At 43.5% G+C, this 25,235-nt stretch overlaps 1 protein-coding gene across 1 annotated transcript in view; it reads left to right on the top strand.

Moving 5' to 3' along the window:
- The window catches only part of CDH23 (cadherin related 23), a 1,221,584-nt gene that overhangs the window by 449,034 nt on the left and 747,315 nt on the right, over positions 1 to 25,235 (top strand). Inside the window, exon 9 of the mRNA XM_088472189.1 lies at positions 7,469 to 7,547. Within this exon, the coding sequence (XP_088328315.1) occupies positions 7,469 to 7,547 (79 nt within the window). The remainder of the gene's footprint in view (positions 1 to 7,468; positions 7,548 to 25,235) is intronic.

Genomic DNA, 25,235 nt, shown 5'->3' with positions numbered 1-25,235 from the left:
GTGATGTTTCCAGGGGATATGCTGAAAGTTATTCGATAAATACTCCACTGTAGGAAGGGATATGGGAGGCAGATATGGTGTATGATTTTTTATTTATTTTAATTTGTGAGAAGGGGTCAAATGTAGGGTATAATTGTGAAAGAGATGAGGTTTTATAATTAAGCTGTACATCTTAATAAGGGAGCTGGTTATTTGAGTTATGAATTTTAATAGGGAGAGAGTTTTGCAGATTAGCTAGGTAGATTTGGGGTATGATCTTAAATGGGAAAGGGGATCAGATCTGGGATATAATTTTAAATGACTAAGTTAATGCGGTAAAATATAAGGTGTGATTTTTTATTTTTTTTTTATGAGGGAGCAGTGGTCATATCTGGGTTATAACTTGGTGAGAGACCGGTGGTCAGATCTGGGTTATAACTTAATGAGGGAGCAGTAGTCAGATCTGGGTTATAACTTAATGAGGGAGAAGGTGGTCAGATCTGGGTTATATCATGGTAGAGCTTATTTTCCCTTCATGCTAGGGACCTGGAAGTGACATAAGTGAGGGCGGAAGTGCAGTTCATGTCCAATAAGGCCACCAAAAGAAGAACGTTGTCCACACTTAAAAAAGAAAGTGCTACACTCGCCACAAGGTTCTATTCCCCCTCTATGCCCACTTGGATAGTAGGGAATGATGCTGGACACTGGCTGATGACGTCAGGGTCCTCTCCAAGAAGGGGATTTAGAAATTACCATTATGTCATATCTGGGTTATAGCTTAATGAGGGAGCGGTAGTCAGATCTAAGTTATAACTTAATGAGGAAGCGGTGGTCAGATCTGGGTTATAACTTAGTGAGGGAGCGGTGGTCGGATCTAAGTTATAACTTAATGAGAGAGCGGTAGTCAAATGTGGGTTATAACTTAATGAGGGAGCAGTGGTTATATCTAAGTTATAACTTAATGAAGAAGCAGTGGTCAGATCTGGGTTATAACTTAATGAAAGCAGTGATCAGATCTGGGTTATAACTTAATGAGAGAGCAGTAATCAGATCTAACTTATAACTTAATGAAGGAGCAGTGGTCAGATCTGGGTTATAACTTAATGAGAGATCGGTGGTCAGATCTGGGTTATAACTGATACCCCTTTTACACCGGAGCTAAAACCTGGGTTTTTGAAGGGATAACCCAGGCAGCTCCCTGGTGTAAAAGGGGAGAGGGTTGGATCGCCGGGTCGAGTGACCTGCAATCCAACCCAGGTAACTAGCAGGGTTTAACACGGGCAAACCCTGCTGTGAGAACAGCGCACTCCGGGTCACGATGACCTGGAGTGCGCTGCTAGCCGGCCGATCGGATCCGGCTTCAGTGGCGCTTGGAGATGACGTCATCTCCAAGCGTCCACTTTCACTCCGCAAAAGCCGGATCTCTGGCATGCAGACCCGGCTGCTGTGTGAGCGGCGCTGACTCGGGAATATCCCGAGTATGCGCCGGCAAAATTCCGGGTCTGATCCGGATAGGAACTTTGTTCCAACTCCGAGTCAGACCCGGAATTTAGATGGAAAAGGGGTATGAATGAGAGAGCGGTGGTCAGATCTGGGTTATAACTTGATGAGGGAGGCAGTGGGGTTCATGATATATACGGAAGTCTCCCTTCACTCTACACATCTACAAAGCCTATGTATTTCCCTGCTTACGTAAGATATTATTATTAGTGATGTGCAAACTTAGCAGAATGTAGTCTTAACATTCTTGTCAATTGTTAAAGCAATTTAACATACAGATGGTTTTGTGCGCTTTTGCAGAAGCTTTGTATACCAGTAGCAGAATACTGTGGATCCATTTAGACATATTATTTACACAGATAAGTATACAGTAGCAGTACATTTTGGTAGAGTTATATGATTTATTTGACAGAGCAATAAAAATAATTTTAAAAGTGCTTTTGCACCTTGTATTTTATCTCCATAGTAGTATCTGTTACTGCGAGAATTGTAGTAAAATACCTGATACTGTATACGGTCTCAGTCACCATATTAACTGTTTCTACAACTTGCTCCTCTATGACCATATAAACTGACCTTTTCACTGGGAGGTTGATGAAGTACAGCTCTGCGTCAGAGTGACTGAAGCCGTCAGTCCTTCCCTCTTTCTGGTGATTATACATGCAAATTCCAAACGTGACATTTCCTCTGCTGGGGAATATGAGTGTGCATTTTGCAGCTCTGCATAGCTACGAAAACTACCTAGAAGCAACAATAAGTGTTTTGAACAGTGCATTAATTAACATTTGCTTTCTCTCACAGGCTGTGTGGTTTGTGGAATAAGTGCTAGAGTTATTCAGCAATTCTATACTTAGGGATTTGTTGTATGAATATCTCTGATGTGGCTAATGCCAAGTTTTCCATTTGGAAAAACAGACAAATAAATAATATGTTACGTAAATAATACATGACAATACATTTATATTTATAGATATAAGAAGTGATGCTTTGCAGAGTATATCTTGCTGTATTACACAGAACTATTCACATGACATTTGGTTTCAAATGTTTTGCTTGCCCAAATCAAACAAGTGTTCTAAGGTCTGTTTGCTGAACAACCTATGCATGAATTTATTGATCAAACAAATCTAAGAAAAGTATTATTTTAGGTTTTGACAACATATTGCTCTACTCTCAGTATTGTGGCAAGTAGTGGTGTATTAAACTAATACTTCAATAAAACTTTTAAATAAAGTTTTTAGGCTGTAAACATTTTTGCAGAGGATGCCTCTCTGACTTTCTTTTTACTTTTAAATATCCTTTAACTGCATAGTGATTGGCTGGTTTGTTAATAGTCTGTCTACTTTATTCTGTACTAGCTGCAAGCAGGACAATGCTCTTTCTGGCAGGGCGAGAGTGCATTGCATTAGTCTGGACATGAGGGTACAAATGCTTAACTCTTGTTATGTTCATCAAATTTAAAGTAGAAAGATTTGATCTTGGGTGACAGCTGATATTTAATCATCAAGCTACAATCGCTAAGATTGGGAAAAAGCAGTACAATGTCTAGCAATTTGCTACACAGTCTGAATAGTCAGATCCCTTCTGGAACATAATCTTGGCTCCTGGTGTACTTGGAACATGACAGAGTCATCTTCCAACCACATTAACAGATATTGATCCAATGTGATTGTCTATCAACTTGCTTATTTTGTGGCCCAAGTATGCTGGGATAATAGTTTGATATTGCCAGCTATATTGCAGCATGTGTGTCCACCTTTTCTAAAGTAATCTGACTTGTAGATTGGAGAAAGTGTATCTTGTGAAGTAATGCAACAAACCCTTTACTCTTTTTATAAAAATATCATCTTTATTTCACTGCAATCCTTTTATTTTTTAATTTTGTTAAAAAAAAATACAATAGTAGAAGTTTGCTCTGCTAAATTGATTTATTTTCTATTTTTTTTAAATGGACAGCTACTACACAATGAGGGGAATTCAATTAGAGGCGAAAAGCCTTTTTCGCCTGTTTTTTTGTGAAAATTTTGCCTAAAAACTTTTCACCTAATTCAATTCCAGGACAATTTCGCCTAAGCAGAGACTCGATGCATTGAATTCGGCAAAAAAGATTCTCCAATCAATAGCAGGTGAAAAGAAGTGCAAAATCTTTATTTTGAGGCGCAAACATGGGGAAATGACTCAGAACCTTTGGGACAGCCTCCCAAAGGACAAATCTGCAAAAAAACCAAAACCTAAGAACACCCCAAAAAAGACATGTCATTTTTGGGGTGACAAAGTAAAAAGTGGGGGGATAGACATAAAAAAGTAGTGAAATAGACTTCTTGGGAGTCCCCAAGGATGGGTCAGATGTTTTTGGGTTTGCAGGTGGTTGCAGCAGGTGGATTTTTCATGTTTTTAAAAAGTTCACTTTAGAGACACAAAAAAAATGCTAGTACCCATTTCCAAGTACCCCAAATTTGACAGGACTACTTATTTTCACCAAAAAATACTGCTTTATGCCATTCTTCACCACTTTTACAAAGACGCTAATAGCAAGGATTTGCAAAACTTAAGTACCCAAAATAGTTTATTAGGGCTATTATTACAAATCTATATTGATTCCCTATGTTAGTGGATCTTTTTCTGGGGTACAGACTGATTTCCCCAATTGTTTCAGTACTTTCATCTGTTCTGCATTCACCTATTTCTGTTTTCACCTGTTTTGCAATTGACTGAGATGAAAAGCGTGGATGCGCACGGAATGAATTTGCCTCTGAAACAGGCGAATGAGGCGAAAAGTCGGACAGATGAAAACTTTCCGAGTTTTCGCCTCTAATTGAAGTCCCCTCATTATGGCTGTGGCAGAGTAGACGCGTAGGCAGTACGTTTTGCAGATGTATCTTGACTGTTTTCGCACTGCGCATGCTCTGGAGTGGAGCGTCTGCAATTTCACAGTCGTTTTCAAAAGTGTGAGACTTGATCAATTTCTTTCCCTAAAATGTTCTTTCATTACAATTCAGTAATGTACACCTATGCAACAAAAGGCATTTGAATCAAGCAAAATAATCTAAAAATGTCTAATTTTGTTTCTTTTTTACAATCCACTATTTTTTAATTAAGTCTTTGAATGGTTAGAGACAGACTTTTCTTCAGTGTTTAGACTAGATATGTGCGCAGAGCCCCGTGTTTTTGTTTTGGTTCTAAATTATTGTGTTTTGATTTTGGATAAAAACATCCTCAAGTGTTTTGGTTCAGTTGTGGATTTGGGGCCTGATTCAGAGCCGATCGCTCTGAATCAGGGCAGTTTGTTTTTTATTTGTTTCCGCCTCCAGGCCGCTCGCAAAGCTGTGGGTGACCACCCACAGCTTGTGCAAGCGGCCTGGCGATGGTCGCGATTATCGCAACCATCGGGCTTGCGACGAGACCATGTGGTAGGGTCTCGGCTCCCGCAAGCCCGAGTGGACTTCCTGCTCTAATAGAGCAGGAAGTACACTACTGACATCACAAGTGATGTCAGTAGGGCCGCCCAAAAACGGCAGGCGTTCCTAAGGGAACGCCTGCATTTGTGCAGCCACCCCCCCTCCCCGCCTACAAAATGGGGAGAGCTGTCAATCAACATCGACAGCTGCCCCGTCCTGTAGCGAGCCCCGGAGCGACTGAACTTCAGTCGCTCGCTGGGGCTCGCGCATGCGCACACCGGACGCAGTGCATGTGCAGGGGGCAAACATCGACCCGCTTGCAAGCGGGTTTGAATCAGGCCCTTGGTCTTCTTTAAAATTTCATAAATACAGCTAAAATCATGTAACGTAGACATGTTTTTGTTCCTACAGTATTATTAAAATCCATAACATTCATTTCCAGTCCAGTTGGCACTCTGGGCCTGATTCAGACCCGCTCGCGAGCGCTGAGCACTCGCAAGCGGGTCGATGTTGGCCAAGTGCGCATGCGCATGACTGAGCCGGCTCCGTCGTGCGCATGTGCGAAACCCAAATAATGATGGCCAAGCCATCGCTATGGGTCTCGCACCAAAGGGGGCGTGCTGTCGATGGTGATTGACAGCACGCCCCCTTTGTTGGGCGTGCCGGGGGCGTGGCTGCCCATACGGAGGCGTTCCGCAAGGGTCTCGTCGCAAGCCCGATGGTCTTGACCATCGTGACCATCATTTTGGCCGCTCGCTATAGCTGTGGGTGGTCACCCTCAGCTATGTGAGCGGCCAGGAGGGCCTCTGTTCTACTCTGAATCCCAAAGTGATCTAAGCAGGGACTCTGGGCCTGATTCAGAGCCGGACGCTCTGACCAGAGCGCTCGCTCTGAATCAGGGCCCTCCTACATGAAAATGGAGCGGCCTCTTGGACGCTCGCATAGCTGTGGGTGACCACCCACAGCTATAGCGAGCGTCCATGATGATGGTCGTGATGGTTAAGACCATCGTGACCATCGGGCTTGCGACAGAGACCCTGCGGTAGGGTCTCGCTGCCGCAAGCCCTGGAGTGATTTTGGCTCTATCAGAGCCAAAATCACTCCCACTGACATCACTACTGATGTCAGTGGGGCTGACTTCAGACGGTAGGTGTTCCCATGGGAACGCCTCCATCTGGCAGCCACGACCCCGGCACACCCACCAATCAACATCGACAGCACGCGCCCTTTGGTGCGAGACCCGGAGCGACGGCTACCCCGTCGCTAGCTGGGTCTCGCGCATGCGCACGACGGAGCTCCCTCGGTCATGCGCAGTGGGGCATCATTGACCCGCTTGCGAGTGGGTCTGAATCAGGCCCTCTGTTCAACTTGGAACCCCAAAGTTCTGGTGTGTTCGCTGTTCAGCAAAACCAAGCCAATTGTTTCTAGTTAGGACACAATCTTATTATGGACATCAGCTGGCAATTTTATATATTATTATTTAGTTTTTTTATGGAGGGGTTGGGGGCACATTGTCCAATTATGAATGAATAAGTTAAAGATCCCCAGACCAAATCTCATCCTTCCCTGGAAAACCTACCCATTTCCTGACAATATGATTGTTAATTAGTACTAACTAAATAACACACTCCTGTTACCTGTTTTGACTCAAAAACACTGGCAAATTAGTTTCAGAAGATGAATCTTTGATCATGTCTCACTCATGAGATCAACTCCTCCAAGACTGTCTGCTTGAGAGTCAAAGTTCAGCTGACTCATTCTAGTTGGCAGATATCACTGTAGCCATTGGGGTGGGCAATGGGAAGGTCCCGAGAAAGAGAGGACCAATGATGTCCTGTCTCCCTGTACCCTCTTACCCTTAAGCTGCGTATCCACTTGCCAACTGAGGAATGATTGCAACATCGTAATCGTTCAGTTGTTCCTCATCTTGTAGGTGCCCACACTGAACGATATGTCAGGAGCAGAATCCCAATGGCGCAGGTAAATTGCCTAACCCTACCCTTCTCAACCCCTAACCCTAACCCTCCCTTAGTTGCCTAACCTTAAAACTCCCGGGGTGGTGCCCAACCTTAAGTCCCCAATTGCCTAAACCTAACACCCCTCCCTGCACCCTTCACCTAACCCTCCCGGGGGGGTGCCTGCCCATTAACCCCCCCTTTCCCTAGCCTAACCCTAACCCTCCCCAGGAAGTACCTAACCCTAAGTCCCAGCGGGGGTGCCTAAATCCTACCCCCCCCCACCCCGCAGCTAAGAACGAAGTGTGCCCACTTACCTACCTTCGGGAAGCCATCCTGTTGGGATTCCGCGTCATCAGGTTAAAGATAGTCGTCTAGTGTTAGACTCCTGTCTTTGGTCCCATGTCGGGATTTAGACAGAAGGATTACGACGGACAGTTTCTTGTCCATCGGTATATTAACTGTATCGCCATACAACATGTTAGCAGATATTAGAAAAAGTAGTGAATGAAACATTTATTGCCAATTGCTTGTATGCCACAGGAAGTAACAAAAACATTTAATATATTGTATCACTCATTTCAGGTTGTTGTTCCTGAGTCATTAATCAGTATTGTATTTTTCTTCTGTTGAAAGGGAACAACAGTACGTATGATAACAGCTATTGATCAAGACAAGGGGCGTCCAAGAGGAATTGGTTACACAATAGTCTCTGGTAAGTTGTACAATTCATTGCCTAAACCATACGCAGTTAGAGAATACTATGTTGTATAGGAAGCTTAAATAATGTACTACACAGTTGGCCCCTGTATCAAAGTTCTATTTTTTCTTTTTAAATAAATATATATATATATATATATGTATAATAAAAAATCAGTTTTGTCCACCAACTGACTGTTCCAAAGTAATATATGCATGAATGTCAATTGATTTTAAGTAAGATTGTAAGTAGTTCTTGCACCCTTGCTTAACTAGCTCTAATCTATGAACAGCAGTGGAAAACTTGCTTTATCTAAAGGGGCCATTCCTGTTCTACTGAATTTAATTCCTGGTATGTACATACTTGCTTCAATTAAAATTGGGAAATGCCACTTTTTACTTGCATTTCAGACTATCATTGACCTTCTCTGAGTCAAAGATGTAATAAATTACCATGTGTTATATTTTATACACATAGAATGGAAGATGACACAAAGGAAGTTGCTGATAAATATGGTTTCTTCTTCGGGGTTCATAGGGTCCACAGTAGTTACCTTGGGGGCATGTGGTTGGAGTAATCCAGGCACCAAACAGTTACAAGCTTTCAGCTTCCAGGATGCACTGGCTCCTCCTCCATATATACCCTGCCCCTGGCTACAGGCATTTCATTTTTAGTTTGGTATGCAGGAGTGCATGGAGAGAAAGGACGATGACACAAAGGAAGTTGCTAAAAAACATGATTTCTAATTTAGACCAATGTTTAAATTTTGTACACATTTTAGAATAGTAAATATAGTACTCAGTATATTGGGAACTCCATGTTCCAAGACACTGCTGACTATATGGACTACAAATGGTTAAGCGCCCTTTTCAGAGTAACAACTGTGCTTTTCTTCTACAACCAAGATAGTGCAGAGCGCAGAAAATGAGAAATCAGTCACTGCTGTTTTGAATTTTCCTTTTGCGTTTCGTATCATCTCGCTAACATGCTCCTACTGCACAGTCACACCCAGATGTATCCGTCTGAATGGCAAGCCTGCTTTAATCCTGACCAGTGGGTGCAGCTCAGCAGGGACAGATATCATGGGAAAGAATCATGCAGAACACATCAAAGGCAGAAGCGATTAGCCTGTTTTACAGTTTGAGCACAGCAAGGCTTTGATTCTAGTAAAATTTTTGGGAGGAGGGAAAAAATATTTTAGGAAGTATTTATTACAGCTGTAGCCCATCTGGATTGGAGACTGCTGGGAAAGTTAATTGCTAAAAGTTTTTGCAGAGTTCAAGTCAGAATTGAGTTATCTCCTGGTGTTTAACATTTAATATATGCAAGATTCACTATTTATTTTCCCTGTTATTACATACACCTAATGCTAAACTTTGAGTGTGATTCTGTAAATGTGCACTAAATGTATACTATGTGGGATTATTCACAACTCACCATAGGGGAATGTTAGAAATCAATACAGGGTTCAGATATAGTGCGAAAGCACAAGGTGTTGACATCAGAAATGAGTTTAAACAGATACTGTATGTCAATGTGAGTTTCTAGGCATCATTAGTCCCATCATTTGTACATTATTGGGGTAATTTCAGTGATGGCTGTAATATGGTAATACAGCAGGAGGCATTACACCTCTTGCATGCATTACTTATCCGAGCTGCATCCAAGGACGCAGCATTGGATAATCTGTGATACCATCAGCCGGCTGCGTGACCCATGGGGTCATGCAAGCTTGGGCTTCCAGAGGGGGGGGGGAGAGCAGGTACAAATTGCCCAGGTTTGCTGGAGGTTCCCGGTGGGGGCCCGGGTCTGGCACCGCTCCCCCTCCCTCTTACGTCACAGCAGCCCAGCTCATGCTGCTGTGTGCTGGGCTGCACTAGGAGACTGTTTGCGGCTGCTAAAGCAGCAGCCAGAGCAGTCTCCTATGCCTATGGGGGGGAGCAATCATGCTGATCGCACCCCCCATTGGCTGTGTGCCTGGCTGAGGGGCACCCAACGCCCCCTCCCCAGCGCGCAGGCTGCAAAAATCTAACTGTTTCTGTTTTTTTAAGGGGGCGTGGTCACGCCTCCCGCAATTAGGTCACCTGGACCCGGAGCGGCTGTCGGCGGCCCTCCATGCAAGCCAGCCTCCGCAGATACAACAAAGAGGTCAGGAAATCTCCGTCAGCCAACGGATATCCTGGCCTCTTCCCTCCCCCACAACGGCAGCGACACAACTCCGTTTTGGAAAACGGAGGGCAACGCCGCCCCCAAACAGCAGCAGACTGTAAGTTACTGACAGCTTGTTGCTGCTCTGCGTACGATCATACAGGACCCATTTAGCACATGCGTAGACTATCGGGAATCTGCATTCAGCAGTGCAGACGTTGAATAAGGCCCTATATACAATGATTTATAAAAGTATTTGCCCCTGTCTGATTTTCAGACTAATTGCAGAATTTACACATTTTCAGTTTTTCAAACAAAACATAATATATACAATTTACCTATACTGTATATACAGCTTTGCACTTATTTTAAGAATGAAAACTATGTAACACTTAGGGGGTCATTCAGACCCGTTCGCGAGCAAAGGACGCTCGCAAACGGGTCGATGTTCCCCCACTGCGCATGCGCACGACGGAGGGAGCTCCGTCATGCGCATGCGTGAGACCCGGACTGCGACAGCCAAGCTGTCGCTCCGGGTCTCGCACCAAAGGGGACGTGCTGTCGATGTTGATTGACAGCACGCCCCCTTTGGTGGGGATACCGTCTGGAGCTGGCCCCACTGACATCACTAGTGATGTCAGTGGGAGTGATTTTGGCTCTGATAGAGCCAAAATCACTCCTGGGCTTGCGGCAGCGAGACCCTACCGCAGGGTCTCCGTCGCAAGCCCGATGGTCGCGATGGTCTTGACCATCACGACCATCATCATGGACGCTCGCATATGCTGTGGGTGATCACCCACAGCTATGCGAGCGTCCAAGAGGACGCTCCATTTTCAGGGAGGAGGGCCCTGATTCAGAGCGAGCGCTCTGGTCAGAGCATTCAGCTCTGAATAAGGCCCTTAATTCCTACAATGAAATTGTAATTGCCCCACATAATTCACTATTTACACCGTTTGAAAGTAATAACTGCTAGCATACATTTCCTATAATTATTGATCAGTCTCTCGCAGCCCTGTGGAACAATTCTACACTACTCTTCCTTGCAGAATTGTTGTCAGATTGTTGTTGGTTTCTAGCCATGAATCATTTCAGGTCCTGCTACAACTTTTCATTAAGATTTATGTTCGGTGTATAATGAGGCTATTCCAAAACTCTAATTTCTTGTTCCACAACTATTTTTATGTTTTTTTTTGTGTCTTAAATTATCTTTGTACATTTAGGATTATTTAATACAAGGAGATGGACCTCCGGATGGGTCCAACTGAAGAAATCTCCCTATTTGGTGCACTCTTTTGTTGAGTTATAATTATTAAAACTTTACTTTTATTACGTAGTTTAAAATTATGTAGGAAATGGAAAAATCTTTCCTGGTGTAATAAATTACACTTACATAGACTAATAGATAAAATAATGTTATTGTTTATTTAAACACGTCAAACAAATAGCAGTAATCACTACAGTATTATAATTTCATATGCCCTTTTTAACATGAACATATCGCAACCCGCACAATATTTAAAACAAATAATCATAGCAAACAGCTGTCCATCTCAATAATTGGAAAGCAGCAGTTGAATTATAATGTTGCTAATTCTTCTTAGAAACACTGTTGCAATACATGTATTTTCTATTTTTGTAGCTGGTGAAAAAACAGCATATAAAAATCATAAGCTTAGTATAAAACCGAGAGATCTCTTTTTTTTTTTTTTTTTCATTTAAATGAAAAAAATCTGATTCAAATTCCCCCCCCCCCCCCACAAAAAAAAAACACCACCACATAAATGACAAAAAAATGTATAGTAAAGAAGTCAGAGGTATGTATCCTCAGTACAGTACAGGAAGGATCAATCACAGACATACTAGGGTATCCACCTAACACAAGTAGACATATGTGTATTTTCTCAGAAGGGGTTAAATTCCCCAATTTGTGTTCTTTGATGGTTAACCGTATTTAGAACAAAAAAGTGAAATATAATATATACACCAGTTTTAACAAATACCTGGAGAAGTGGTGGATGGATATGCTTATATAAATAGGTGGGTTTTCAGCACCCGCTTGAAGCAATGCAGGCTGGGGATAACTTGATGGAACTTGAGAGATCATTCCAATGGTAGGGGGCAGCTCGGCAGTAATACAATGGCTACTCTTCAGTCCATACTAATTGACAGTACAGTATGTCAGTCTTTCATACTCTGTCCTCAGGACCCCTAACATTTCATGTGTTTCACAACACTTGTAGCTCTTAAAATTATTGTGGGACTAAAATACTGTACACCTGAGCAACAGCTTGGATATCTGGAAAAAGAGAACTGTTAGGGTTTATGAGGATTAAGTTTGGGAAACAGTTTAACATAATGTTATTCAATCTGTAACACTTACAATGCAGTCCTGAATTAATGTTTACACCACAGGTTCCCAAACTCTGTCCTCAAGGCACCCTAACAGTTCAGGTTGTAAGGCTATCCGTACTTGAGCACAAGCGTCTTAATTAGTACTCCAGTCAAATTGATTTAACCATGTATATCTTAAAACCTTGACTGTTTGGGAACCACTGGTTTATGCAGTAATCTATCTTCACTCATCAACAAAAAATATACAGTATTGTACAGTACTCACCACTGTACAATACTATATATATTTTTTTATTGGTGAGTGAAGTTAAAGCATTAGCTTTTGATCCTTCATCTCATTGCAGCAGTTTCAGGTTATGTAGAAGACTTATAGTTCTACCTGGTTGTCAGTATGAAGTAGGAGCAAAATAAAAACACAAAAACTGTCTTATAGTACAGTAAGTGTCTCCTTGCACCCATATACACTGTACACAAAAGCTCTCTTACAGTAAGTGTCTCCTCGTACTCATATGCACTGTATGACACAGTGGTACAGCAAGCTGCATGCATACACCCTGATCATTGATGCTATCCACCGGGTGTACTACATGTCGCAACTTTAATATACTGATCTTTGGCGCTATTCACCAAGTGCACTACATGTCGCACCATTAGTATAATGTCACACCTTCAGTGTTGCCTAAAATGATGAGATTTTCATGCTGGGACTTATAGTTACACCCAGTTGTCAATTTAGAAGCAAAATGAAATAACAAAATCTCTAACAGTAAGTGTCTCCTTGTACCGTATGCACCGTGAGTGGTACAGCAAGCCTCATGCACACACACTGATCATTGATGCTATTCACCAGGTTTACTACATGTCGCACCTTTAATATGCTGATCACTGATGCTATCCACTGGGTGTACTACATGTCGCACCTTAGTACTGTAATTTACTCCATCCACTGGCTGCACTACATATCGCACCTTTAATACAGTATATTGATCATTGACGCTGTCCACCAGGTGCTGTAAGTGTTGCACCTTCAATGTTGCCTAAAGTGATGGGCTTTTCATGGTGGGACTTATAGTTCCACTTGGTTGTCAATTCTGGCGTAAATATACAATAATAATTATGTGTTTAATAAAATGAGGTGCTATTTTACTGAAACTTGCAGATGTTAAAAAATATATCCTGCATCTGTCCTTAATGGGGATCGAACCTCACTTGGACAATGTGTTAAGTGTTGACAATACCAGTAGTCCAAGGCAGCCACTGTAATCTGCCACTGGACACGTGCAGTGACATAGTGATGTCACGGATTGCAGTGATTTTTTTTTTTTTAATGACTGTCAGTTGATAGCATGTATTTATTTTTCATTTATTGAAGACTTAGGGCCTGATTCAGACCCAGACGCTAAATCAGGGACAGACGTTATGGGCGATTGTTGCCCATCTGCGCATGCGTGAACCAGTTACTGCATCCGGGAATCGTGCGCTCATAGTACACAGACTGAACGCTACATTGAGTGACAGAATGTGCCATTTGTGGGTGGTAACAGGGGAAGATGCTTGTGAACGGGGAAGTGGTGCTGCGAACAAGGGCTGGCCCGACCATTACGCCGGGTATGTGCGCGCGTAGAGCGCCACAGTGAGGAGGGTGCCACCATCCTGCAGCCCGACAGTGAGGGGTTGCGATGGGGCAGCAGGCGGGCACCGGGTCCTAGAGGGGCCAGCGCCGCATCAGGTAAGGGGCAATGATGGTGCTTCATTCGGTATACATAACTCACGGGAGCAGGGGCGGAACTATTGGAGACAACAGTTCCTCCTCCATTGCCCCAGTGTCCTAAAAGTATGCTCCGCTCAGGGCTGTGACTACATCGTGATCCCCTGTGATTGCTTCCATGTCCCTGCTGCCTGGGAGTACCGCGCCTGCTGCACTGGTGCATACACTCCTGTGTGTCTGCTTCTGCTGCTTTGTGTGATGCAATGACGTTAACACGTGGTCCTTCCGGCACAGAGCATGATGATCTAGTCTCCAGTCACCAGGCGTGCTGCTGCCTGTGAGCCAGCCCCAGATCCTTCCACCACATGACACATCACAAGGGGATTCTACTCGACTACCCAGAGGAACCATCTCAGAGTCAGCCAAGTGGAGAGAGAACAAGATGATGACCGGACCTATGGTAAGTTATAGTCAGAGCCTGCCCTAGGCATAGGCATTCTAAGCAAATGCCTAGGGGCAACTGGATTGCCTTTGGGCATTCCAGGGCTCTGACACTGCCCCCGCCCCCTCTGCAACGCTGCCCCCCTTCGCACCGCTGTCTCCCCCTCCCCTCCCGTTGCTGCCACGATCGGAGCTCAGCCCAGCTCCGATTGGGCAGTCCAGCAGTCAGCCGGTCAGGTGACGCACTGACTGCCTGTAAGCCAGGTCAGATTGAGCTTCTACACAGAAGCTCATTCTGGCTATTGGCTACAGTAGGAGACAAGATGGCCGTGGGAGGGCATGCTGCGCATACCCAGCTGCGGCCACTCCTCCCGTGAGCCTTTGCAGAGCAGAGCCGTGAGTGACTTCATGGCTCTGCTTCCAGATAAGCCGTCGGCCCACCGCCCGCCACTGCAGTGCCCAACGCCCAGCCCTTGGACCAGGCGTCAAGCGCAGCAGCATTAGCTGCATCGAAAAGTAGGTGTAACCTGCTCAGGAAGGTAGGCACTGTGGGCAGAGAGGGGGGCTGAGCAGCTGTGTAATGTACATATATCTATATTAGGGATGTGCAGGTTCGGATTAGTTTGGTTTTGCTCGCCAGGTTCTGATTTTTTCCCTCCAAAAAATGGGACTCAGAAAGAGGCAAAACGTCATCTTTCATGGACAAACATCATCATTCCTGGAAGTCCAGTGAAGTCCTCCTCTATGAGGTCCTCCGCAGGGCTCTGGTGTTATGCGCATGCGCAATGGTCCGTCTGCACATGTGCATAACATGGAGACCTGCCAAAGCCATAAAGGCACCACTGGGTCTCATTACAGGCAATGGGGACCACATTACTCTCGCCATCTTAAAGATACCAAGAGCGATGTTAAATCCAGAAAAGAAGGCATAATTCCTTTAATGATCGTTAAAGGGGTTATGTTTCGTTGATAAATGGAGGCCTTAGATTGGTGGTGGGATCATCTGCTAGGGGGCACCACTCAAAATTTTGCCTAGGGTACCAAATTGGCTAGGGCTAACTCTGGTTATAGTCATGTGTCACTGTGACAGGGAGCTCAGCTTAGTAGCACAGCCAGGGAGAGGCCGCCAGGGAGAGGTTGAGCACAGGCGGGGAGAGGCGACCCAGTACTCCTCGCCTGCCATCCCAGGAACCCCCGCACCACCTGCTCCCCTGTCTGTAGGGTGCTTCCTGCTCCGCAGTTAGGTGAGTGTGCCGCAGCTATTATTGGAATGGGCAGCCTGTAACTCCCCTGTTCCCCATATCTGTCTCCCATACAGGTCCTGTTGGGGCCGATGCGGTATGTGTTCGATACCCGGGGAAGGCTGGCAGGTAAGGTGGGGCAGAGGTGGCAGCAGCTGGTACTCCCCTTTCCCTCTTGTGGGAGAAGCAGCAAAGACATATGGCCGCTGTCTGTAATACTACTGTCTGACTGCTTTCCTGCCAGTCTGGTGCCCTGTGCTACAGCGTCTGAATTAGAGATGAGTGGGTTCGGATTAGTTTGGATTTCCACGCCAAGTTCAGATTTTTCCCGCAAAAACTGGGACTCAGACAAAAGTCCAGGAATGATGAAATTTGTCCATGAAAAATTAAGTTTTGCCTCTTTCCGAGCATGATGACGGTACATTATCTGTACACCAGTTTTAATCAGTGTAGCACCTGCCACCCAGTATTGAAGATGTGTATTGAATGCCATGGCTACAGTGATGACTCCCTGCAGTATTTAAATGCTGTGACTTAGAAGCCTGTATGGCGTGACTTGAGCAACAGTGTTAGAGGACACATCTGTATTTGGGCACTGTCATTAAAGTAATCCTCAGCCATTCTTTGAATGGTGACTGTATTAGATGAAGTCGCGGTAGAGGTGTCACTAATTTTAGGCAATTCATTTAGACCCGACCAGAGTTTTTTTTCTGGAATCTGCAGTTGCTGGAGAAAATGAAGGAGGAGACATTGGGGTGTTACATGGTGCTTGAGCTGAAATCTCGGTCTCCAAGAGCTCTTTGCATCTCTTAATATCTGTGTCCATTGGAAAGAAAGATAGGACGTACGACTTAAACTAGGATCAAGCATGGTCACTAAGATGTAGTAATCCAAATTCAAGATGCTGACAATCCTTGGATCCTGACGAAGCAAATAAAGGACTTGATCTACAACTCTAGCATGCTTAGCAGGATCACTTAATCTCAGCTCCTCCTTCTGCTTCTCGAGCTGCTTTTCCATAAATCTAATTAGGGGAATCACCTGACTCGAGCTGGCAGCATCTGAACTCACTTCACAGGTGGCAACTTCAAAGGTTTTCAGCACCTTGCACAACATGCAAATTATTCTCCACTGCACTGGAGTATGGTACACTCTCCCTATGTCAAGAATCATTTTGTAGCTTTGGGTGGCTTTTTGCTGTTCCTCCGTCTGCTGACGCATATAAAGGGTGGATTTCCACCTTGTTACTACCTCTTGCTTCAGCTGGTGGCAGGGCAAATTAAACTGTTCTTGTAGGGGCTGCAATCTTCTATATGCACCTGCTGAATGCCGAAAATGTCCTGATTTTTTTCTTGCACGCACCTGTCATTTTTCAAAAAATTCTGCACCACCAAATTCATTGTGTGAGCAAAACATGGGGAATGTTCAAAATAATTCAGCTGTAATGCTCTCACAAATTTTGTGGCTTTGTCAGAAATCACAAATCCTGAGGAGAGACAGAGCAGGGTAAGGAATTTTACAATGACATCCCTGAGCTTATCTAAGAGGTTGACATGGTATGCCTCTTAGTGAAGCCGGTGATAAAGAGAGTGCCTTTGAATAAGCTGGCATTAGTTAGATGCTGCTGCTGTTTGTGCTGCTGAAAGTAATACCCAGTTGGCTATCACATTCATGTAGTTTGCCCAGTTCCGCTTGTCCACATATCTGTAGTTAAGTGGACGGTGGATACAATGGCATTTTGGAGGCCACTAACTAAGTTTTTTTATGTCCATGTACAGGCAGGGAATTTCTTTTTCTAGTGAAGTGGAATTTAGATGGGATTTGATAGTGGGGACACAGGAACTCAATTAACTGTCTAAAACCCACTGCGTTAATGGTGATTATTGGATGCAGATCTAATACTAGCATAGCTGTTATAGCATTAGTGATCCACTGTGCAATTGGGTAACAGCTGTCATACTTTCTTCCTCTAGCAAAGGATTGTTTAACAGTCAATTGTTGTTTAAACTACTACTAATTGTAGTCTTCTTGGTACCCTTCTTGGATAAAGATCCATCCCCAGCAGCAGTAGGCCTAGCACTCAAGGGTTCTTCTGGGGAATACTGGATAAGAGAGGACTCAGTTAGCCTTATTAAATTGGATGCAGGACTACTTCCAATCATTATTGAGGATATTGATGATGAAAGGTGTTGGTGGTGGAGATTGTAGGCACTTGGATGTAGCAGAAAGAAGTGAGCTAACTGATGCTGGACTGTTTGTTACTTTGTTAGCATAAGTTTCTGATTTTGACAAAATATTATCATGAACATGATGCAAATAACATAACAGGGAGGAGGTTCCTAGATGGTTAAAATCCCTACCTCTATTTGATTTACAAATGCTACAGCTGGCAAGACAATTGTTGTCAGTATTTGTGTAAAAATAATTCCACACATAAGAGGTGGATTTTTTTAGTCTTATACCCAGGCATGACATTGGCCGCCGCCTTATCACAGGCAAGAACTGCTTCTACTTGTGCCTCACTTACACAAACAACTTCCTCATAATCATTATCCTAATCAGCAACACCTTCATTAGCACCAGCTTCAGCTACACAAATATCCCCCTCGTCCTTGTTATACTTCCACCATAGCATCCTCAATTTTTAGGTTAGCAACTTCTTGACTTGTGCTGCTTATCCCCCACATTGGCAGAGGGTGCAGAAATGGTGGAAGGAGGCTTCTTTATGAGTACAGTATCAATAAGGTCAAGCTCACACATAGCATTTGCGGACACACTTAGACTCTTTTCAGGGATTTGTGACATTTCTGAATAGCACACAGTTTGATCAACTGCCTTAATGTTTTTTTTCACCACTGATATTCCGGTTTTCATTTTTTTTTACACCTTTTCCAGTCCCAGGGTGTGAAGGTCTAGGTTTGTTGTGGACCCGGGGTGGTGACAGGAGCAGACACAGAAGCAGATTTAAATAAAAGGTGGAGTTTTTAATAAGTGATTTAGCAGACATGGGAATGGCAAAAAGAAAAAGTCCAGGTTTAGCACTAAAGTGCATTTGATAACTGTGGTGAAGCAAATGGGAGAATGTCCAGATAGTGACAGGCAGGAAATGTCCAGTATGCAGGTTTGGTGAGCTGTAACCAAGTGCAGGCAGAAGTAATGAAGTCCAGCTTGGAGTTATAGTGTGAGACAAGGTGCAGGGAAACAGCAGGTTCAGGTACTCAGGCAGGGGAAAGGTAAATGGAGGGTGCAGGGTGAGTCCAGCAGGTTTGGAGCAGGCAAGGTAACAGGCTAGTAGCGCTTCCAGGCAGACAGGTAAGGCACAGGTACTCTCTCTCAGCCGTAGCAGAGAAACACGTTGCACTGGCAATGAATGAAGGCTCTGGACCTTCCTAAATACCAGGTGCCGTGCTGTGACTGGCTGGAAAGAGCACATGACCCACCAGGATTGGACAGCTTGAATCACATGACCTGAGGCATGATGGCGGCATCCATGCCAAATGGAACGGAAACACCACCAGGCCTCAGTGACAATGTGCCTGCACAGAACCACGCGCAGCCAATGCCCCTCGCCAAACACCAGCACCACTGCCAGAGACCCCTCGCCACAATGACCTCACAGGTAATACCCGGTGACCACCATGCTGAGAAACCCTGGCCGTGACACAGGGTGAGATGCTCTTGCATTTTCATGTAAGCCCTGAGCCTTTCCTTGCCACTGCGTGTGGTATATGGCATGTTGGCAATTTTATGTTTTTCTGATGGAAACTTTCCCTTTATTAGAGGTGTTTTTTGCATTAGCAATGTAGTAAAATACGCTTTTTTTTATTTTAGATGCCCTGACTGATAGCTTCTATGCCCTTGAGCATTGGCTGTATTAGATGACATTGAAGCGGTATCGACATGATAACTGGCACCTACTGTCCATTATTATTATATATCGCAGACACAGTATTATGGCCTGAAGGTGTTTTTTTAACAAAAAAAAAACTATTATTTTTTTTTTTTAAACCAAATGATCCAAAACACGCGAGATCCGAGCCGGTATAGTAACATCGTGCCTCATTTTTTAATCTGGAAATGGCTCGGAGATGCGAGCAGCGGCTCAGATATGCTAGGATTTAGGTAATTTTGGGCGGGTACAGTTTTCAGGAAACCGAACCCACCCATCTCTACTTTTAAGGATAAATGTGTTCCAATGTGCATAAAACACTTGAGTGGCAGAAATTCAGTAGGTTTTGTGAAGAAGCCTTAATGGGACATGTGAAACCATAAGGTTTTTTGTCTATGGAATTTTATTGCTTTTTTATAATTTTACCATCAGGGTTTGGAGGAGCAAACCGGGACACCTGCTGGGGGAAAGGGCAACAAAATGGTATACTAGTGCAGGTGGCGGAGGGGACAGTACACAGGAGGTGTTTTGGGGGTGCAGAGGGAGAGACTGCTGTGGCTACAGGTGTGCGAGGCAGTGGAAGCAGCTGGGGTGTGGAGCAGTGGCAGCAGTGCACAGTGGCATCAGCAGGCAACAGATGGGCTCACTGGTGCTGGATATGCATATGAGAAAATAAAGTCAATAAGACACAGATGCATGGACGTATCATTGAGATCCATCCATGCATATTTTTAATAAAATGAATATGTGTAAAGTAAAACAGACCCGTTCGCTAGGCTGCGTTCGTAAGACACAGTGTGCGTGCATGAACTAGTCCATGCATTCGCGAAGCATTCGCACCCTGTACATAGACGCTCCGCAAGAATGATTGACAGGACGAGCCGTTTGTGGGTATTGACAGGGGTTGGTCGATGGTAACGGGGGTGTGGTGGTGCAAACGCAGGCATGTCTGTGCATCTGAGCGCCATTTCAAGGGCATGCATAATTAAGACGCAGCGTCAGCATACACACCACATGGCTAAATTACACACAGCAGCACTCGCAGTGCTTGCGGTAGGGTATGGTCAGCCACAAGTACTGCGTATGGGTCCGATGTTACCGATTGTTTAATACACTTCCTGGAGATAACGTATGTTACTAAGGGAAAGTGGGCATTTTGTTTCAGGCTGGTGGGTGTCTAAATACATACCGCGATCGCACGGCAAGACATAGTGGGTATTCTTGCTAGCGATCGCGGGATTCGCATACTCGGGCTGTGTGCGAATGCATCCTAGCTAACGGGTCTGAATCAGGCCCTATTATTCCAAAACTAAACAGAAAAAGGATCACTCATGTAAATTTTGATAAATTTGGGGTGAGTCTTGCTACTCTAGCCTTTATCTAAAATGGTTTTAATAGCGAAATCTTGCAAACCCATATATAATGTTATCATTTTTTTGTGGCTCCATGGATACATTTTGAGAGGATAGCCCACCCAGACAAGGTTCATCTGTCTCAAAATGTATCCATTTTAATAATATAGCTCAGACTTTAGTTTGTTGGAACACTGTAGCCGTAATAATGGGTTTGTATCACTTTACAGATTAAATATGTCGATAATTATAATTATCGACATATTTTTAAATATTTTAGAAACTTAATTTTTATTAAATTAATTATAAACAATTGTGCAGGCTTCCCTTTCCCCAATTGTACATGAATCATACTTTAATTTTGAAAAATCAGGGTTACTTCCTAATTGTCATCTGTTTGAAAAATAGACAGTCGGGAGCTGATTGGCTTGAGCACCATTTAACATAAGCGAGTTTTAAAACTTGTTGCGTATGATAAATGGGCTCCCAAGTTAGAACAATAGCAGTAGGCACACAGTGAAATATAATGTATATTGTACATTAAAATCACAGTTCCAAGTGTCCCATATATCCCCACTATCTATGGGAAAGTGGTACCAGTGGCACTAGTGCGCTTTCTCTGTGTGCCTGCTCAAAGTATGATAGTTACTCCCTGAAGTATGTGCCGTTGAGCCGCTGATTGAGGTCAAGGTTTCGTTTGAAGGGCAGATACTGTAATTAATCCTGGAAAGTAATCCACACAACATTTTGGCAGATTTATGAAGAAAGTCTCAAGCCTTAGTGACTCTGCAATACCATCACTCATTTCTAGGCTAAGCAAATGACTTATTCTGTAATAGAATACGTTCCAGAAAAGGCATTTCATTTGGTCAGCTTTCTGGGTTAACGCAGATTAATTGGCCTTCATCTTATAGCTCTGGACAGGACTTGACGCTTATATAACAAAGGGCCAGGTGGATGAAATAGTGAACATGGAAAGCCCTTGATCCAGGTGTACACACTGAGTAATATAAAAAGTGAATCTACAAAGAGAGATTGTGTGTACAATTATCTTATTCATTGACTGGATGTAATAATAATGTTTAGAACAAACAATGCTTTCAAGCCATTATCAGTTGTATACTAAAGGAATGCTGTGTATTTGTCGTGAATGTGCAGGGAAGAGATGGCTCAAGGTTAAATGAGAGAAATGGTCCGAAGGGTTGATGGAATATTTATGCACCAAAGAGTGCATCTGTTGCAGATTCCATGATCCCCATCTAAGTAAATTCATTTCATTGAAGTGCAACCCTGACAGAGCAAGTATGTATTAATAAATTATCCTCTTCTAATGAAAGTCACTGCACCTTAACAGTTGATTTCAACATGTTTTTGAATGTCATAATCTTTATCCGGGGGTCAGGACTCAAAAGTAGAACAAATTGTCAGTGTATAAATGCCCTAGCAGCTGATGACCATTTCTGATCCAATTGCATGATGAATTATCTATAGACCTAACCACTATATGAAGTCATTATATGAATAATAACTTCAGATGTATGTGGTGTAAAATAGATAAGCTTTATTAGTTAAATGAAACAGTATGGTGGCAGAAGAAAAGACGGCCAGCTAATCAGTGGGATCACATGACTTAATGTAAGTTCACTTCAAACAACATCTACATGGGCCAAATGCCCTAACAACAATGGCAGAGAAGTGAGCGGTATCTGCCTCCCATTCCAATTACACCCACACAGTTCACCCAACCAGGTGGAGCTGCAGACCTCAGTGGGGTGAAATCATCCTACCTAGTGTACTGAAGGGGAGCACACCTCACCAGTGCAGCAAGATGGCTACTGGCATTCAGTTCTTTCCCGCCAATTACCCATAAAGTTGACATGCTTACAACAAAAAGGAGAGTGAGGGAAGTTTTGGGTACTAATATGGGCATGATACCCCCAAAAAAGAAGCAGCAGCTATACTTACAGGGGTATTCAATATGAAACGTAAACTTCGCCGTCTATGTGGGTCGAAGTTTTCGCTGCACATCAGAGCTTTTGCCGGCGAAAAAGTATCGCGCGCGCCCCCGCTTATACCCAAATTCAATATGAAATCATTGAAAACGGCACCCGGCGTAAGTGAAATCAGCGAAAACCATGCTGATTTTTGGGCAAATGACCCTAACACCCCCAAAAAGATGCTCTGACATGGGGCATCACTTTGGATACCCCCGATTAGCCCTGCTGAAGGTTTTTGGGGTCTTTAAACGGGCTCAATAGCTGCTATTTTGGGGATATGGGAAGGTGGTGAAGAATAGTATTTAGAAGTGTTTTTTGCTGAAAATAAGTTATCCCAGCAAATTTGGGGTACTTGAAAATGGGGGTGAGCATATTTAAAAGTTGCTAAAGTGAAGTTTTAAAAACCCTGAAATATCCACCTGCCGCTAACACTTGCAATGAAAAAAACACCTGGGGCATACTTGGGGACCCCCCTAGATTGTAGTTCGCTAGTTTATAACTTTGTACCCCCCAAATTTTTTTTTTGCCCCCAAAGTGAAAGTGCTTTTTTTGGGGTCCTCTGAGGTGTTTTTTTTTTTATTTTTGACACCGTTTACCTTTGGGGGACTGTCTGAAGGTTGCAGGGTGGTTTCCAAAATCTTGCACCCCAAAACCCCAATTCTGCACTTTTTTTCGCCACCGTTTCCTTGGTGATACTTTTCCGCAGGGTTGAATGCAATATACTTTTTGCACCGGCGAAAAGTTTTCAAATTGAATATGGTGTAAAAGTAAAAGCATCGAAAATGACGTCATCTGAGCGAAAACCTTGCAGAAACGGCGTTTTCGCTCCATATTGAATACCCCTATTACAGGGGTATTCAATATGAAACGTAAACTTCGCCGTCTATGCGGGTCGAAGTTTTCGCCGCACATCGGAGCTTTTGCTGGCAAAAATGTATCGCGCGTGCCCCCGATTATACCCATATTCAATATGAAATTGTCGAAAATGGCACCCGGTGAATGTGAAATCAGCGAAAACTTTGCTGATTTTTGGGGAAATGACCCTAGCACCCCCAAAAAGATGCTCTGACATGGGGGATCACTCTGGATACCCTGATTAGCCCTGCTGAAGGTTTTTGGGGTCTTTAAACGGGCTCAATAGCTGCTATTTTGGGGATTTGGGAAGGTGGTGAAGAATGGTATTTAGAAGTGTTTTTTGATGAAAATAAGTAGTCCCAGCAAATTTGGGGTACTTGAAAATGGGGGTGAGCATATTTAAAAGTTTCTAAAGTGAAGTTTTAAAAACCGTGAAAAATCCATCTGCCGCTAACACCTGCAATGAAAAAAAACACCTGGGGCATACTTGGGGACCCCCCTACATTGTAGGTCACTAGTTTTTAACTTTGTACCCCCCAATTTTTTTTTGCCCCCAAAATGAAAGTTCTTTTTTTGGGGTCCTCTGAGGTATTTTTTTTTTTTAAATTGACACAGTTTACCTTTGGGGGACTGTCTGAAGGTTGCAGGGTGGATTCCGAAATGTTGCACCCCAAAACCCCAATTCTGCACTTTTTTTCGCCACCCATTCCTTGGTGATACTTTTCCGCAGGGTCGAATGCAATATACTTTTCGCACCGGCGAAAAGTTTAAGATTGAATACGGTGTAAAAGTAAAAGCTTTGAAAATGACGTCGTCTGAGCAAAAAGCTCGCAGAAACTGCATTTTCGCTCCATATTGAATACCCCTATTAGTTTACCACAGCAATGGCTATTGGTCATCTACAGAGCCATAAAATGAAGCGCTGTATGGAGCTGCCCATGTGGCTCTGGTGAGGGAATACAACTGTGATGTTTATGTAAATAAAATGTTTTTTTCACCTCAGACATATTAAATGATCACACCTAATGATGATTAGGGCAACATGCAATCCTAAACATAAAATGACTCTCTCACTTTAGGGCTTGAATAAAAGAATTCATTTTGTATAGATGCAAATTACATTTATGCAGGAGAGTGACTCATCCATCTAACCTCTACAGATGTGTCCTCATTCACCTAGGAATTCACATTAAAACAATGTATACATGCATAAGACTACAGGAAAGACACTCTGATCCTTGGGTAATTTTATTGAACAGGAACACTTCGTTCTTGTGTTGCAAGGTAGAGGGGTTAGCAATACACTATTTTACCCACACCACATATAATAATACCATAACTGTTTGTATAAAACAATATTTGCAACATAGTGAATATTTAGTCCCTGAATGTCTGGCCAGAAGCCCTTGCGTTGGTGCACTTTTCAATAACCAAGGCCTTAAGGCTATGTTGCTAGGATATCTGAAGTTATCTCTGAATGCTGATGGTAATACTGTCGCTGACCATTGAATGCTGCAAGCCCGGGAATGGAATCTCTTTAAGATAGCCTGTAGCTGTCCCTGAAGAAGGCTGCCTTTGCCTCAATTGAGTATACTCCGGTGGTTCTATTCAGGGGTGTTAGCAGAGAAAGTTTAACCCCGTATAATACAACATAATTTAAATTTAGTTGGTCTTGACGAAACAACACAGTTCCTTAATAACTGTTAATTCAAGCTGAGTA

Source organism: Taudactylus pleione, unplaced genomic scaffold (genome assembly GCF_031769625.1).
Source record: "Taudactylus pleione unplaced genomic scaffold, aTauple2 ptg000121l, whole genome shotgun sequence".
Taxonomy (NCBI): domain Eukaryota; kingdom Metazoa; phylum Chordata; class Amphibia; order Anura; family Myobatrachidae; genus Taudactylus; species Taudactylus pleione.
Note: the sequence above shows the minus strand (reverse complement) of the source record. Positions and strands in the feature narration are given on the sequence as shown.